Source organism: Haliotis rufescens, unplaced genomic scaffold (genome assembly GCF_023055435.1).
Source record: "Haliotis rufescens isolate VD_foot unplaced genomic scaffold, xgHalRufe1.0.p SCAF_20, whole genome shotgun sequence".
NCBI lineage: Eukaryota > Metazoa > Mollusca > Gastropoda > Lepetellida > Haliotidae > Haliotis > Haliotis rufescens.
The window spans coordinates 1,468,940-1,486,973 of record NW_025963891.1 but is presented as its reverse complement, the minus strand read 5'-3'; the positions used below and the strand labels follow the sequence as shown (position 1 = coordinate 1,486,973).

The window sequence follows — 18,034 nt, the reverse complement described above, 5'->3', positions numbered from 1 at the left end:
GTAAATATACTATTAACACGAGGAATTCTGTTGACATTTTTTTTATCATGTTTTATCTTTACAGAACACCCCCTATGTGACAAAGTAGACAAAATTAATGGATTACAACTTATTATCCCCCGCCACGAAGTGGAAGGGGGATATAGGAATGGGTGCCGTCCATCCATCACATTTCGTTTCTGGAGCAGATCTTGAAAAACGTACCATATTTCTTCACCAAACTTGGCACATAGATAGGTCTAGTGGTGAACTGGTGCCTTTTGATAGTTTGGGATTTTAAAAAAAAAAAATTTTTGAGTTTCCATAGCAATGACTTTGATTTAGACTGAAAATGGTGGTAGTCCTTGTTTCCGGAGCAGATCTTGAAAATCCTGTATATATTCTTGTCAACCATACTCTGTACTTCACTTGCTTGATAACGGTGTTAGAATCTACACCAAAACCATTGCTCCTAATTGTAATAAAGAAGTTGTTTGTCCATATGTCTCATCCTTACTCATTACAAATACAGTTACATATTCTATCATAAACTGCAGATGGTAAAACAACACCAGTAATAACCTTTTTTAGTGCTGCAATTAGGCCATTTACAAAAAGGCCCAGTGAACATAGTTCACAGGAGCTAATGCATTGCAGACAACCGAACATGTCATATTGGCAGGGGATATGAGTATTTCATGCTTGTTTAATACTGTAAAGGCTTGACAACAGTGTAAGGATCTATACCGAAAAGTTGCCTTTACAGTATTAAAGAAGTTGTTATCCATAAATTGTGTCTACTTTGTCATCTGTCAACTTAAGTAATGCCAATCAAACAATTCACCCTGTGTGTTTATGGCGTACTCAGTGTGAGGTGGTATTGTTTTAGGTTGTTCTCCTGCATGCTTTATAAGACATTGTTCCTTCTGAGTGACTACTGCCTGTCCCACACCAGACAGGAATGGCTGCTGAAGTCCACCTTCTCATTCTCTGGTCTTTTGTCTTTCAGGGTCACAGGAGGCGAACTGTTCGAAGATATAGTGGCTAGGGAATTCTACAGTGAGGCTGACGCCAGGTAATTTAAACTCAATTTCCAGACGTGACATTAGGGTGGTTTATCACCTCATTGCAGACTTTATATTGGATGGGCATTAACAAGAAGAACATTGTCTCTGCTTAAACACATTACACACTTGCTACCATTTGACATCTACAAATACAACAAATCGTGATTTTCGTACATTTCTTGCATAAAACATGTTTATCATGATAAAGAGTTCATAAGTTGTTCTTCGGTAGTATTGATAATGACACGTTTTGGGAACTATTCTGTAGCATTTTTTGACACACAAGGAGGAAAGTCCAGCTTATCTTTGCTTGTTCAATCCATAGCAAATGTGGTTCAGGATATTTTTGTAAGAATTATCACCCTTTCCTTGACAGAGAATTATTTTCCCATGAGTAAATTCTCATTAAGTTTGTAAAGAAGATTCAGTCGCTGAATCGGATTACACGTTTAATGGCAGTATTCCCATATTTCAGTACATTAAAGCACTCCAATTCTGAAACATCTAAAAAGTACAACTTTTTCTGAAGTAATCACCAGCTATTTATGTTTAACCTGTACCAAAGAAATAATGATCAGTGCAAATCAGGAATGTGCTGTCTTGTGGTGTATTATTAACTGTTACTAGGAAACCATTTGAAACCAGACAGTATGTATATGCCTTCAGCATTTCTAGTATAAAAGGGTTCCCATTCTAAGTGGGTCATTTTATAAATTCAGGCATCAGTTGGTGACACCATGAAAGCGTCGATCCAACATCGGTTGCCTTAGGCATCATCTATCATGATCAGAATTGTTGTTTCTGACATTAAGCTTCAAATAGTTCTGTTGAAATGAATCTAGTTTTAACCAGAAAGTGATATTGTTGGTATGTGTCCTTTATTGGAAACTATTTGAATTTTCCCAGTAGCAGTAAACACTGTGATATGTTTGTGTGAGATGTATTAGGTGGGTGTAGCAAGCATATATTTAACAATCAATAGTTTTGATTGATGTTTCTACAGTAAGTATTATGCATCTGATTCCAGAACTGGTACTTCAAAGAATTGTCTTAAAAATATTATTGTCCAAATTTAGACAACACAGTAAACACCATGGGGATTCTGGGTGTAAATAGGTCCTTAGCTACCTATGTTGGTCATATGGACTTTGGGTTATTTGGTCAGGTGTGGTGATAGCGTGTCATTATGCTCAATATCCATGTATGTCATAATATCAATCACTGGATTGTCTGGTCCAGACTTGCAGGCTGCATATAGCTGGAATATTGCTGAGTGTGACATTCAAGTACAAAGTACAAAGCAGAGGTATATGTTTGTCAGCATGTCATGAAACATTTACATGACATTACTGTCAAAGGATGCTTCACAGCCTCCATGACATGTCACTGAACACATTATTGGTGAAATGACAAGCCAAGAGATTTGTTTATGTGCGGATTTCCCCTGCGTTATTTCAGTCACTGTATACAGCAGATTCTTGAGGGTGTTAACCATTGTCATCAAAACCATGTAATACACCGTGACTTGAAGGTGGGTGTCCGTGCCGTGGCCAACGCATGGAATCACCAGTGTAGACAAAAAGTTGACTGTCTAGTATGCTTCGGTCCAGCCACATACTCATCCCTAGGTTTCTACTGCATATTCCTCTGCATGACAACTAACACTTTATGCATTGTCAACAGGAGTTGGAAGCATCAAGGTTTTTGTAGCTTTTTCAAGTTAATCATTGGTATGTTCCAAAAGGGTTTTGTCACTGATAAACTGGCACTTGGTCTTGTTATGAACCTTCTTGAGTGCATAATGATCAGTACATCTCATTTTGATTGTAATGTCCATTTCTGGCCAACTCATATTTTATTATATCCAGATTTATATAAAATGCTTGTCCTCAGAATGCAAAGATTTTCTTTTACCAAAACACCCTTTGAACAAATAATATAAATGCATTTTTTAATGAAATATTAGGTTTGTAAAATCAAAAAGATGGACATTTGTTCTCCTCAACTGCCCTTCTAATATTCTACATTCTGGTACTTAATGTACTGTGAAATCCTCAAAAGACATTTTAAACAATAAATGAATTATGAATTTATATCTCTATCTTCAATTGTGGTATAAAACATTGAAATGTTCTTTTTATATTTTTTCCCAAACTATATAATTGCAAGAGTTGATTTAAAAGTAGATTTAGAATCCCAAGTTATATATATTAACAGGTAATGAATATGCAGGAGATGTGTAGGAATGAGTTTGTGGCCTAGATTGGAAATCTAAGTATAGATGTACTATGAAGAAAATATGCAACAGCCAGAGTTATTATTCATCAAGCATATGAACCATTGCCGTGATTGACTGTACGACACACTGTCTTCAGGCTGATTCCTCCAACTGTTAGGAATGTCAGCTGTGTGTCAACACTGTCCTTTAGCAAGTAAACACAACGTGTCACAATGCTGTCATCATTCATATGTCCCCGGAGCTTGTTCATGTGCATACTGTTGGGATATTCTTTGTAGGATGGATATTGTTTCGTGTACTATACACATGTATACTGATTTGTATCATGTAAATAATAGATATAGGTTGAGAAGTGAATTAGAGTTCAAATTGCTCCCCAAAAAATTGATATAATTATTTAAAGAATGCCATTTTGGCAAGCTACTCTTGTATGCCTAATTACATACATACAAAGACATTGTTATTTGGTCAAAATAATCAACACAATAGTTCTATTATGAATATATAGTTACTATTTTCGTCACTTAGACCACTTTATGCTTCAGATGGACAAGAATAAAGAATCTTATAGTTGAGCATGTAACTTCTCATCTGTAAATAATGTAAAAGCATTATGCAGATATGCATGGCTTATCTAACCAACATTGTTTCAAAGAAGTATACTGAAGATGATGATGATGATGATGATGATGATGATGATGGCTTATCTAACCAGCATTCTTTCAATATACCTATGATGATGATGATGATAGCGCTGGCTGGTGCATGTTGTCTTGTGATATGTAGATACTACTGTAGAGGCAAGCTTATGCTGAAGTGCTGTTCCCATGTTATCTTTCAGTCACTGCATGCAGCAAATATTAGAGAGTGTTAATTATTGTCATCTACATGGTATTGTCCACAGAGACCTTAAGGTAAGTCACATGACCAGTCACATGACACGCAGCTGTTAAAAGCTGCTTGCTCATCATGTAAAAATGCATTGTTCATATCCAATTGTCATGTTGATAACAGCTGTTTCGAACCTTTCAATAATTCATATATGCCACAATAATTATGACATTTAATCAGCTGTAACAGGTAATTATTTTGCCTGATAGGGCTGAATACATTTTATGTTTAGTTTAGTCTAAAGTAATCAGACAACTTCTATAAGTGATTTGAATAATGTGAATAATGAATGAGTTGTCAAATCTCTGTCAGAAATTTATTAACATACCTGTTCTCTATTTATGTTTTTAACATGACGAAGTGATATGCAGAATTATTTTTTACTTGATGGACAAGCTGAAAGCTTTGTTCATTGTCAATATAGCTACAGATATTGTCAGATATAACTGAATAAACCCATGTGATAACTGTTCGTATCTGTGGATTTTTTAAATGACATTGAAATGAGAAACATTGTATTAGTTGTTCATGTATGTAGCAATTCATTCACATGCATTGTAATTCATTAGGGGAATGATACACTATGTGTTTACCTATTATCGCATGTATTTACCTATTATTGGCATATACTACTCTTAAGAAGCAAGAGAGGGGGCACGGGTGGCCCAGTCGTCTAAGGCGCCGCGATTCACTGTGCAGAGTTGCGTCCCTTGGGCACGCCAGAAACCTATGATTGTGGGTTCGAATCCCGGTTCGCCCCGATTATGTTTCTAGGTTTTGTCAGCACCATACCCGTGCTCGTGGGTTTCACCGAAGTGTTAAACGTCTGAGACCTGCATCACTTCGGGCTTTCCTCCCACATTAAGCCGACACGCCGTGATATGACTGGAAATACTGTTAAAAGCGGCGTTAAACCCAACTCACTCACTCACTCACTTAAGAAGCAAGAGAACACATGTCAATAGTTAATCTGTCAGGCCATGACATATTAACTAGTTTTTAAAAAAATTAGCTGTAGCAGTATTTTTATCTGTAAAATGTTCATATTATATTTATTATTCTGTTCAGTTGACATTTCCACACATACTTTCACAAACCAGGTCTAAGATGATTGATGCACTGAATTGGTTGTCACAAATTCTGTCAAAGAATCAGAGAAAATGTAAATTTGTTGGCAATAACCTTATGAGGCAGCTAAATTTCAAACAGTCTTTATTGCAAAGCAATTCAGGTTTATAGGATTAGAACATATTTTTAATTTATTAGCTCCAACACATGTTGAATATCAGGTTATTTTTGGAGAACTGTCTGGTATCTGTGTTCAGGTACATAACTTGATCCTCACTGATGGTTCATCAAGAACTCTGTCCACCTCAGCAACATGATCGTATTCATGAATGTCCTGCCGTTAGTAGATATATTATGATGGGTACGTTAAGGTGGAGGTGCTAGGTTATAGATGTTCAGGTTTTTCAAAAACAAATGTCTGGTCTGTCCTGAGTAACCATTCTGCCAGCTTTTCATTTTACTGGGGGGGTCTCGTCAAGCTGCATTGATTTGTCGAATTGAACTGTGCGTCATAATTGCTTCAACATGGCAGACTATTTCTGGAGCTTCATAGAAATCAATAGGGATGGTTTGTGTTTTGAGAAATTTAATCTGATAAGATCCTTGAGAATCTGTAAAACATCATGCAAGAAACGTTTTTCCTACAATGTAAGAGTATCTTGAAGGTCGTTTGCATTGCGAGTGTCCCCTCACCAGTGATGTGACGTCAATTAACAAGCTTATTGCCGGAGAGTTATTCATGAAAACACAAGTTCAGTAGCTTTATGAAATTACTTGTCAAAAAATCGTACATCGCCAAACATGGTTGGAATGCAGGATTAACTTCCTGGAATAAGACTGAAAATTATGGATTCTCTCTAAAAGCCTTTCCAGATCATTGTGACATGGCGATGCTGCAACCTCGGGGAGTGCACGTATTGATTCTATTGTTATACATATTTCTTTTAACTGTTAGACTGTGACATAGGAAGAAAACAGTTTGTTTTCCTCGTGGATAATCAATCTGACACTGTCTCTTATCTGATGAAGTAAATTAAAACTCTTTTGATTTGGAATTTTTCACACAAATACAAACCTTAGTCATGTTAGCAGAGGCATTTAAGGCCATGCAGTACAATGTCCTGCCAATATATGCTTCATTTGGACATGATTGTACTGCCACATAGTTAGGAAGTTGTAATATCAGTGATTCATGGTGTGTTATGTTATGTGATTTGAAAAAAAAAATGCCATTCAAGGTCACTTGTCAATGCAGGAATATCTTTAATAACCAAGAGCTCCACATACGTATTGCTAGGCACACTAGATCACCTTTACTCTCAAGGCTTGTTTTTAATCACTAAACGCACCCCATAAGTTTACCAGGAAAACAATAAATCCCCTTTAATCTCAAAGCGTGTTTCAGGAACTGACTGTTGAGGTTCAGGTGTTGTATTGTGGTGTTGATGGTTGCTCATGCTGTCGACCACTGGTTTGGCTGACCCTATCTTGGCATACCACTGGAATATTGCAGACAACTTTCAATTCTTGGAAATAATACTGAAGTACAAGTTCCATTTTGGGGTGTTCTGAATTTTTAATTGGACATGTTTACTTGTCCTAAACATCCTTAATAAGGAACTATCAAATGGAATAAGGTGTTCATGATGAAGTGCTTCTTCATCAGTTACTAACAATCTGTGATCAGAATAGGCTTTGAAAAGCTTTTCAGCTGAATATTGATGACCCCTTGCTATGTAACACAGCTTATGGACTAATGCATGTCCCAATGTCTATGTCTGTTGTTGGCTAAGTAGCCTCGTTATCATGTCGGAATGGTTATAAACATATGATATGGATGATAATGACCAGTAATAATTAATTAAATGAGATAGACCTTGAGAGAATGATTGTCAAGAGAAAGGAAGGTTCTTGGTTGTTGCAGAACTGTAATTCCCATACAACTGGTTGATAACTTACAGTAGGTATTAATTGCATCACTTAATAAGAGTCTTTTTATTTAACGATTCTTCACGACATTAACACCCTTTGTGTACATGGTTTAGGCATTCTGTAGTTTTTCCATGATTTAAGTAATTTTTTATGTGAACATTTTATGAGCAAGTTTAAGTCTAAATATGAATTTTAAACCCGAAATATATATTGATACTTTCACACATTTGAAGATACAATTCCATTTTAGTAGTGCGATAAAAGGCAACACATGTGTATCATTAAGCATAGACAGGCAATAATCTGTGTTCATGTGAGGTGCTTTCTGCCACTCATGTGGAGGAGAAGCAGTTTGGTAGCCCACCACTCATCACAATGAGGCTTCATTTGCCTCACTGGTATATCCAACTCAAAAATAGTAAAGCACTGCCCATTCTTTCATAGTACCATAGTTAATCTGTCATGCCAAGACAGATTAGCTATAGTACTTTGAAAGAATCAAGTGGACCTTAACTTTTTTTGAGTAATATATATTGTGACACAGTGTCCCCTGAAGTGTAATCCATCTTAAGTTTGACACAAACAGACCTGTTCAGTCAGTGAAGGGCTTGGTTTCCCACTGGCCTAAGGTAGCACAGTTTGCTAGGCTGTGACGTGTCCTGGGTTCCCAGGAACCACAATGAGTGGTTTCCAATCCCTGATCCCCAGCCATGGTCTGTCAGCTCCACTACTGTCCTTGTCACAAGTAGGATCCTATAATGTACTTCCTTGTTCATAACAAGATCATTGATCATATCAATATTTATGAATACTGAAGTCTTTACTCTCAGCAGTTCACCCTGATCATGTCTCTAGGTCTGTCTGCACTATAGTAAGATCGTGGGTTTCACTGAAGTGGTAATCTTTTACGTCTTCATCACTTTAGGCTTACCTCCCACATCAAGCTGACATGCTGCAATATGACTGGAATATTGTTCAAGCAGCATTAACCCCAACTTACTGAATTACTTTGCTCTCTCCAAGTTTGAAAAGTAATACTGTCCTGAGAATATAAGGATGGATATATCATTTCATTCAGTACCTCATTGTTAACCCCATTATCTTGTGGAATCTAGCCACAAAGTAAAGTAGTAATATCAGACACTATTCTAATTTAATTAGATCAAACATCTTGTGTGTTCACAGAAAACGATGTTGATGATTAAGATTAAGAAAAAACCTGTAGTTTCATTGGTCAAAAATCACCAATCACATGTTTTTTCATCAGTTCTATATTTCAAGTATGTATGTATTTTATTAAATGAGGTTTTGTTCTTTCAAAAATGCCAAACATTGTAGTTATGATGCTCTCTATTCACTTACAGCCAGAGAACCTGCTTCTGCCCAGTAAAGTATGTATGTATTTTGTTATATGAGCTTTTGTTTTTTCAAAGATACCACACATGCGGGTTATGATGTTCTCTGTTCACTTACAGCCAGAGAACCTGCTTCTGGCCAGTAAAGCAAAAGGAGCTGCTGTCAAACTAGCTGATTTTGGCCTTGCCATAGAGGTACAAGGAGACCAGCAAGCATGGTTTGGTAAGAGTTAGCTCCCTTTTATTATTGGCAACCATTTTTGTTTTTTGTTAGAGTTAAACAATCAAAGACCTTGCTGGCAGTAAACATAAAAATTGTTTAGTTATTGACTTTCTCCGTTGCCTGATTCAGATAATTCATTTAGCTTACTTACCTTGCATGTAAGGTCGCTCTAGAGTTCATTGCTATCAGTCAATAGATGACACAAACAAACATTTGAACAGCACTTTGATAATTGGAATAAGTCTGCAACTCAGAACAATCAAATAAATACAAGTGACAAAAAACATTTCCATCATAATGATAAAAGTGTCAAAACCTTTTCCACATTCATAAGAAATCAAATGTACGATTCCGAATATATCATGAGCATGTGTTTATGAATCACTCAATTGTGATGATACAGGTGATCACGACATGGAGGGAAGTGACTGAAGAGTTTAAGAGTCGAAGTCAGCCCTCTTGTCATAGAGTCTTGTGGATAGTGTTTTGTCACACTGAATCTTTATGCATAGATCTAAATAATCACCATGTATCATAGTGAGTGAGTGAGTTTGGTTTTACGCCGCTTTTAGCAATATTCCAGCAATATCACAGCGGGGGACACCAGAAATGGGCTTCACACATTGTACCCATGTCGGGAATCGAACCCGGGTCTTCGGCATGACGAACGAACGCTTTAACCCCTAGGCTACCGGACTGCCCCCTCATGTATCATAAGAAATCTCTACTAAAAGCAGAGTCCATTGTACAATTCCTACTGTATCACGAGCATGTGTTTATAATCACTATCAAAGAGTGATGATAGCAGGTGTTCCCGAAAAGGTGAATGTATCCTGCCCCATCGGTGGCACATGTCACAAACACATGCACGACTTGTTTTCTTGCCTGAGTAGTAGCTGTGTATGTCTCATGTCATACTATTGTGTCATTGGGGGCACGGGTGGCCCAGTCGTCTAAGGCGCCGCGATTCGCTGTGCAGAGTTGCTTCCCTTGGGCACGCCAGAAACCTATGATTGTGGGTTTCGAATCCTGGTTCGCCCCGATTATGTTTCTAGGTTTGTCAGCACCATACTCGTGTTCGTGGGATTCACCGAAGTGGTAAACAGCTGAGACCTGCATCACTTTGGGCTTTCCTCCCACATTAAGCTGACACGCCGTGATATAACTGGAATACTGTTAAAAGCGGCGTAAAACCCAACTCACTCATTCACTCACTATTGTGTCATTATTGATCTGAATGTGTCTGAAACAACTTCTCTTCTGTCTGCAGGTTTCGCTGGCACACCTGGCTACCTGTCTCCAGAAGTTCTCAGGAAAGACCCATACGGAAAACCTGTAGATATCTGGGCTTGTGGTAAGTAGAACATGCACTGAAACAATGTTTGTTGACTGAAGACACAAGGTTTTAGTTGATGGCAATCCCAGAATGACTGATCAAAGGGAAACAACTCCTGTGTACCATTGATTGTTGTAATAATGACTGCATTCAATATTCATTTCCTATTCATAATTAAGTACCTAATTCATTCTTTTAGGACACATGTAACACATGTATGCTAGTTAATCTTTTATAATTAGCTGTTGCCATGGTTATCTGTATTAAATGTACTTGATGGTGATGGTATTGAAATCAAAGGGACAGAACTCTTGGCATTGTTGCAGTGGTGAACCAGGTTAGTACAACACCATCAAGGATTGGATGAGACTGGTATTTTGTTCAGTATGTTAATTACATTTGTGCTTTATTTCATAATCAGGTAAACAAATATAATTATAAGTAATAGAAGAGAAGTAGCATGTTGATGAATAATACATTGAAATATATTGTGTATTTTCAGGTGTGATATTATACATCTTGTTGGTGGGTTACCCTCCTTTCTGGGATGAAGACCAACATAGGTTATACGCTCAGATTAAGGCCGGTGCATATGATGTAAGTACAATTTTAGTTTGTTCATACCTAGGTCTTCTTCCTCCAAAATGTTTGTTTTTGTTTGTTGTTAAATGCTGCACTCAGCAATATTCCAACTATATGACAGTGGTCTCTAGTAATTTGAATTGTGATCAGACAATCCAGTGATTGACATCATGAATATCCTGAGACAAGAATGAGTTGCTGAAGACTAATTCTAAGCCAGATCCTCACGGAGGTGCCAGATTGAGATGCTGGGGGGGGGGGGGGGGGGGTATTGGATATGGAAATGACAGCCTCAATCTAGGAACATTGACTTTCAAATGCAGATATCCAGATATTTATGACTGATTGATTTGGTGAAATATGAAAGCCGAGTTCAGCACTGTGTCTTAAACATTGAGTAATCACAAAATGTTTTGCATGTGTAAAGTATCTGTGGAGATATTTCAATTTTTCAATTTTTTTTGTTCAAACTGCCTCCGTGGTCTAGTATTAGAGCTTCTTCATACCAAAAGATGTTAAGAGATGGTACTTGTTGTTACCCTGCCTGGTGTTTGGTATTAAGGGGCTAAAACAAGGACTGGTTGGCTCAGAGTCAGTATACTGTGTCCGAGTGGGGTATTCATGTTAAACTGCTATCTCAGTGGACTATGAATCAGCATCAGTCCGGACTAGTGCATGCACGCACTCACGCATGCACACACACACATGCATGCACATCGCTACATAAGCGCAATAATCTTTGACGCAACATTAAAGCCCATTTCACCTCACCTCAATTTCTGTTCATACTTTATCAGTGGAGTATTTCGATACTGGGCCATAGTTTCTGTGTAAATTACACAATTACATAAAAAAAGTATATGCCCCTTTTCACTCTTGCCGCGTCTTTACTTTTTAATAACAGCTTCTCTGCAAAACAACTTTTCAACAGAAAAGAAGAACATTTCTTACCTTCTTGGCATATGAGCTGGACAAACTGATATACATTTATTGTTAAATTGTGTAAGTTGCTGTGTCAACATGTCGGCCCTTCATTTCTCCTTTGGTACATGTAACAAGTTATTTTCCAGATGAATTATAATGAGAAGGTTGTCTCTAACTGCAATACCAAATGTATGCTTAGAAGTTAAGTTATCAGTGAATATAACTACGTGTGGACAGCATGTAATTTACGCAAATCAAGTATGTGTGGTGTACACAATGCCCTTTTTTTATCTGAACATGGTACACACTTTTTGTGCATATTTCACTGTCAGAATAATCCATATTCAAGCTTGGACAGAACAGTTTTAATAGCCTTTCTATGTTTGTGGTCCAGTATTAAAGTAGTGCAAATCTGAAGATCTGATCTGTGATCCAACAAATAAAACAAATAATGGCCTAAGCAGATCATCAGATAGATTTTATCTTTATGTACGGTACAGTCACTTGCCCTTGAAAACTGATGTTCCACTTATAAAAACTGCAACTTGATTTGTCTATCATGCAGGTTTATTTTGAATATGATATTTGTATCAGTGTTTTGTTTTTCTCTTGCATACAGTATATGAACATGGTACATTGATCCGTCATTATATTTTGACAGCCCACTGGGCAGTCGTCTAAGGTGAGGCAATTCACTGTGCAGAGTTGCATCCCTTGGACACGCCAGAAACCTATGTGATTGGAATCCCAGTTCGCCCTGATTATGTATTAGGTTTGTCAGCACCATCCATACTCAGGGGTTTCACCGAAGTGGTAAGCGTCTGAGACCTGCATCAATTCTGGCCTTCCTCCCCCATCAAGCTGACACGCCATGATATAACTTGAATACTGTTAAAAGTGGCACTCAACCCAACCCACTCACTCAATCACTCTAAAAACTTGTGTAGCCTTCTTCACTCTTTCAAAGACAAGTCCCCAATACCCCATGCTCATCAAAGGTTCTCCAACATGGTGCTGACCTGGCCATAATGGCTGCCATTACTGAGTATAACTTTGTATAGCCACCTGGAAAGGCAAACTCTCTCATCTGTCGACCCCACTGACTTTATGCAATACAATTAGGGCAAGGATTTGCGCAGTCGTCTAAGATGCAAGAAGTCACTGTGTGGAGTTATGTCCCTTAGTTATGTCGTAAGCAGACAACAGAAGCTTCGAACCCTGATTCCGCTGTGTCAGCAACATACCCTTGATGATGGGTTTCACCAAAGTGGTGAACGTCCTGGACCTGCACACTTTGGACTTTCCTTCCATACTAAGCTGACACTATGAGTGCATGAGTATGGTTTTACGCCGCTTTTAGCAATATTCCAGCACCATGGGGACACCAAAAATGGGCTCTACACATTGTACCCATGTCTGGAATCTAACCTGGGTCCTCGGCGTGACAACAAACTCTTTAACCACTAGGCTGCCCAACCGCCCTGACACACTGTGATGTAACTGAAATACTGTTTAAAGTGACATTAAGCACCACTCACTCACTGTTCACTGTGTTTCACCTCAAGGCATTATTACATGATCTCTTCTATGCTCCGACCGCCTCCGTACTCTAGTGGTAGAGCATCTGCTTGGAGAGCGGAAGGTCCGGGGTTAGATCCCCAGCCACATCTTACCAAAAGACGTTTAAAGATGGTACTGGTGCTCTGCATTAAGGGGAGAAAACAAGGACTGGTCAGCTCAAAGTCAGTATCCTGTGTGTGAGTCGGGTATTCATGTTAAACTGCAGCATGGTATCTCAGTGGGCTAGCACTACAAATCAGCATCAGACTGGACTAGTATGCACACACGCACAAGCGTGTTCAATATAAAAGTAGTTTACTTGTTGTGTAGTACCGCCCCACACCAGAAGGATTGCAATGTGAATTGTCTCCCTTGTTGTATAGCAGGGCCCCATTCTAGAAGGATTGCAATGTGAATTGTCTCCCTTGTTGTATAGCAGGGCCCCATTCTAGAAGGATTGCAATGTGAATTGTCTCCCTTGTTGTATAGCAGGGCCCCATTCTAGAAGGATTGCAATATGAATTTTCTCTCTTGTTCTATAGTAGGACCCCATTCTAGAAGGATTGCAATATGAATTTTCTCCCTTGTTCTATAGTAGGATGCACACTAAAGTACTCACGGAAATGAAAAAAACCTGTTTTTCTCAATTTAAAAATCGACACAAAGTGTTACGTAGCTGTAAATACAAAATAACAAAACAACTCGAAAAGTACTAGTCTGGATTTGCTAGTTTGATCTCAGTGAACAATACAAAATGTACTTTACAGGAGGTAATTTGTCGGCACTTTCAACATTCAAAAAAAAAAATAGTCCAAATTGACATAGCAGAAACAGACTATAGGCATTATGCACCTGTTCTCACATGTCGTCAAGGTGTCATAGGTCACCTTGATCTACTTACACCTGGTTATGCCCTGTTTCACAATAATCTGTTTTTTTCGCATTTTTACACACTTTTACGTGTGAAAAGGCATGAAAACATTTGATACGCTGTATTTGTGCCACGGCCCAATAAGTACTAATTTAGTTGCTTGAATGTTAACATATTTGGTATATTAACTGCATTTATTTAAGATCTGAGGTCGAAAAAATAGTTTTTTTTCATTTTCATGAGTACTATAGTAAGATTGCTACACATGTCTAAGGACCCGTGAACATCCGGGTTAGAATTGGTCTTCAACACATGCTTGTCGTAAGAGGCGACTAACGGGATCAGGTGGTCAGGCTCGCTGACTTGGCTGATGCATGTCATCATATCCCAATTCCGTTGATTGATCCTCATGATGTCAATCCCTGGATTGTCTTGTCCAGACTCAATTCTTTAACAGACCACCGTCATATAGCTGGAATATTGCTGAGGGAGGCATTAAACAACAAACAAACATGTCTAGGACAGTCAAACATTTGTGAATTTAGGTCTCTGATAGCAATTTGCATAGAACTACTGTCCTTACCAAGGTGATATTGTGCAAGCCATGTTCAATGGAAGGTCACAGATATCTGTTCATGCTTCCTAGATATGGAAATGGAAACAATCAGTCAGATATACCAATGAAATATTAGGCCATAACTTCAATGTGTTTATCCAGAGCGGGTTGCAGCCCTTGTTTTCAGACACCTTACATGCTGACTGCACCCTCAGTCAAGCCCCTTCATGACTTGGGCATTATATGCAGTGTTAGTATCATGATCAAAAGGAATGTGCATACAAACTTTGATGTTTTGCATATCTCATTATCTAACTTTTATGTCAACAGCAAAGTTTCAGAAGTTGCTAACTTTAGATTTTTATTTGAAAAAAAGGGACATATTATTGCCATCTGATACTGTAAGTCTGCAATCCGATTGGTAGTAATCTGGCATGACATTCAATATATAGGGCAGTTATCATCTTGGCATTCATGCTTAAAATCTTCCACCACAGTTCCAAATGGCATAAATGTCAGACAAGAAGATCAATTGTGCTTTGCCATTGTGCACTTTTGCCATGGTTAAAAAACAAATATGACCTTGTTTACTGGGTATTTGGATTTCCAGTTGAATACATCCATTCTTGTTGCTGACAAATGGCAAGCACTTGAACATATTTGACTGTGAAATAGAAGAACCTGTTGTGAAATCCAGGTAAAAAGAGATCACGAACAGATAAATAGTGGATGGTTGATCATGATCATGACTGTGATTGGCATTATGAGCATTGATCCCCATTGCTACACAATCATCCAAGTCATCAAACCTGACCACCCAATCCATTAAGTCACCTCAAAGGTTGCTGGGGACCAATTCTAAGCCATAATACACATGGAATGCTTGTCATAGTTGTGTATTCAAGAAAAAATTCTACTCTGAAATAATTTTATCTGGACATATTTCAATACATGTAAGTGGTGTTTGTAACTGGTCTTTAAAACATCCAAAATGCCTTTGTTATTTACACATTTGAAAATTCTTGAATAAAATAGTTCTGCTTCAGACTTTTAAAAAAATGAAAGAACTTGCCTCCCACAACAATTACATTTTGCAAGATGTTTTTCTTGAAAAAGATTCAGGCTCATAGTTTTAAATAAAAAAATATCTGGTTTTGCAGCTGAAGCTGAAAATATATCTAATCTCCATACAAAATCCCTGGGCCAGAATATCAAATAGTTGGTCCCTTACCTGGGCATTACCTTGTGATTGTTGAATGGATAGAGGTTATTATCCCCCGCCACAAAGTGGAAGGGGGATATAGGAATGGGTGCCGTCCGTCCGTCCATCCATCACATTTCGTTTCCGGAGCAGATCTTGAAAACTGTACCATATTTCTTCACCAAACTTGTGACATAGATAGGTCTACTGGTGAACTGGTGCCTTTTGATAGTGTTTGGGATTTTTGAAGAAATTATTTTTCAAGTTTCCATGGCAACGACTTTGGCTTAGACTGAAAATGGCGGTTGGCTGGTTGGTTTGTTGTTTAACGCCGCACTCAGCAATATTCCAGCTATATGACGGCGGTCTGTAAATAATCGAGTCTGGACCAGACAATCCAGTGGTTGATTTCATAGCATCGATCCACGCAATTGGGATCGATGACATGCATCAACCAAGTCAGCGAGCCTGACCACCTGATCCCGTTAGTCGCCTTTTACAACAAGCATAGTCACCTTTTATGGCAAGCATGGGTTGCTGAAGACCTATTTACCCCGGAATCTTCACGGGTCAAAAATGGCGGTAGTCCTCATTTCCGGAGCAGATCTTGAAAACCGTACCATATTTCTTCACCAAATTTGTCACATAGATAGGTCTAGTGGTCAACTGGTGCCTTTTGATGTTTTGGGATTTGTAATTTTTTTTTATTATTTTTCGACTTTCCATGGTAATGACTTTGATTTAGACTGAAAATGGTGGTAGTCCTCGTTCTGGAGCAGATCTTGAAAAACGTACCATATTTCTTCACCAAACTTGGCACATAGATAGGTCTAGTGGTGAACTGGTGCCTTTTGATATTTTGGGTTTTTAAAAAAATTATTTATCGAGTTTCCATGGCAATGACTTTGATTTAGACAGAAAATGGCGGTAGTCCTCGTTTCCGGAGCAGATCTTGAAAACCATACCATATTTCTTCACCAAACTTGGCACATAATGTCATCTCGCAGTATTGAATACATTTCCATTCTTGTTGGTAAGTTCTGAATTGCTTGTGTGTCTGTTCCTCCAAAAGTGTCATGGACACGGTTGTTGCATTCATTGACTAACTTTATGCAGAAACACCACTCATTACAAATACAACAGTGTAACTGATCTTAAACCTACTCAACTGTATAAACACTGCCTCCTATCCTGTATATATTTTTGTCAACCATACTCTGTACTTCACTTGCTTGATAACAGTGTTAGAACCTACACCGAAATCATCGCTCCTAATTGTAATAAAGAAGTTGTTTGTCCATTTGTCTCATCCTTACTCATTCCAAATACAGTTACATATTCTATCATAAACTGCAGATGGGAAACAACACCATTTATACCTTTTTTTTGTGCTGAAAATTAGGCCATTTACAAAAAGCCCCAGTGAACATAGTTCACAGGAGCTAATGCATTGCACACAACCGGACATGTCATATTGGCGGGGGATATGAGTATTTAATGCTGGTTATATTTAGCATCGTAGGACACACTGTTTGCATCCCAGTTGGGTCTTGATCTTTAAGAATAGAGGTCCTAGGGAATCATGTTAAATCGAATGATAGTTTCCCAATAAGAAATATGATCAGGCATTCAATTCTCATTTGCAGGGCATTCCCCTCCAGACTTCTTTGCAATTGAAGCTATAATTATGTTATGAGCCAATGATAATGTTTGGATTCATGCCAGAGATGGGCAGTGACCACAATTCAACTGGGAAATTGTTTCGGGAAAAAATTAGCCATTAGCCCAAAGGCGACTTTTATACGCTGTACTTCCATGTGCTGTAAACTTATCAGGACCTAGGTTAGAATAGGCCTCCAGCACGCTGTACTTCCATGTGCTGTAAACTTGTCAGGACCTAGGTTAAAATAGGCCTCCAGCACTCTGTACTTCCATGTACTGTAAACTTATCAGGACCTAGGTTAGAATAGCCTCCAGCACTCTGTACTCCCATGTGCTGTGAGCTTGTCAGGACCTAGGTTAGAATAGGCCTCCAGCACTCTGTACTCCCATGTACTGTGAGCTTGTCAGGACCTAGGTTAGAATAGGCCTCCAGCACTCTGTACTTCCATATACTGTAAACTTGTCAGGACCTAGGTTAGAATAGGCCTCCAGCACTCTGTACTCCCATGTACTGTAAACTTGTCAGGACCTAGGTTAGAATAGGCCTCCAGCACTCTGTACTCCCATATACTGTAAACTTGTCAGGAC

General features: G+C 38.4%; 1 protein-coding gene across 38 annotated transcripts in view; it reads left to right on the top strand.

Annotated features, from left to right (window-relative positions):
- LOC124151040 (calcium/calmodulin-dependent protein kinase type II delta chain-like) overlaps positions 1-18,034 on the top strand; it is a 140,850-nt gene that overhangs the window by 66,819 nt on the left and 55,997 nt on the right. For 29 of the 38 annotated variants that reach the window (XM_046523322.2, XM_046523321.2, XM_046523318.2 and 26 more), the window contains exons 5-10: positions 989-1,054; positions 4,127-4,199; positions 8,541-8,567; positions 8,652-8,754; positions 10,025-10,108; positions 10,593-10,687. In XM_046523322.2, coding sequence (XP_046379278.1) covers positions 989-1,054; positions 4,127-4,199; positions 8,541-8,567; positions 8,652-8,754; positions 10,025-10,108; positions 10,593-10,687 — 448 coding nt within the window. Of the gene's footprint in view, positions 1-988; positions 1,055-2,504; positions 2,578-4,126; positions 4,200-8,540; positions 8,568-8,651; positions 8,755-10,024; positions 10,109-10,592; positions 10,688-18,034 lie in introns of all 38 variants that reach the window. The other 9 variants (XM_046523326.2, XM_046523304.2, XM_046523324.2 and 6 more) reach the window with 3 other exon arrangements.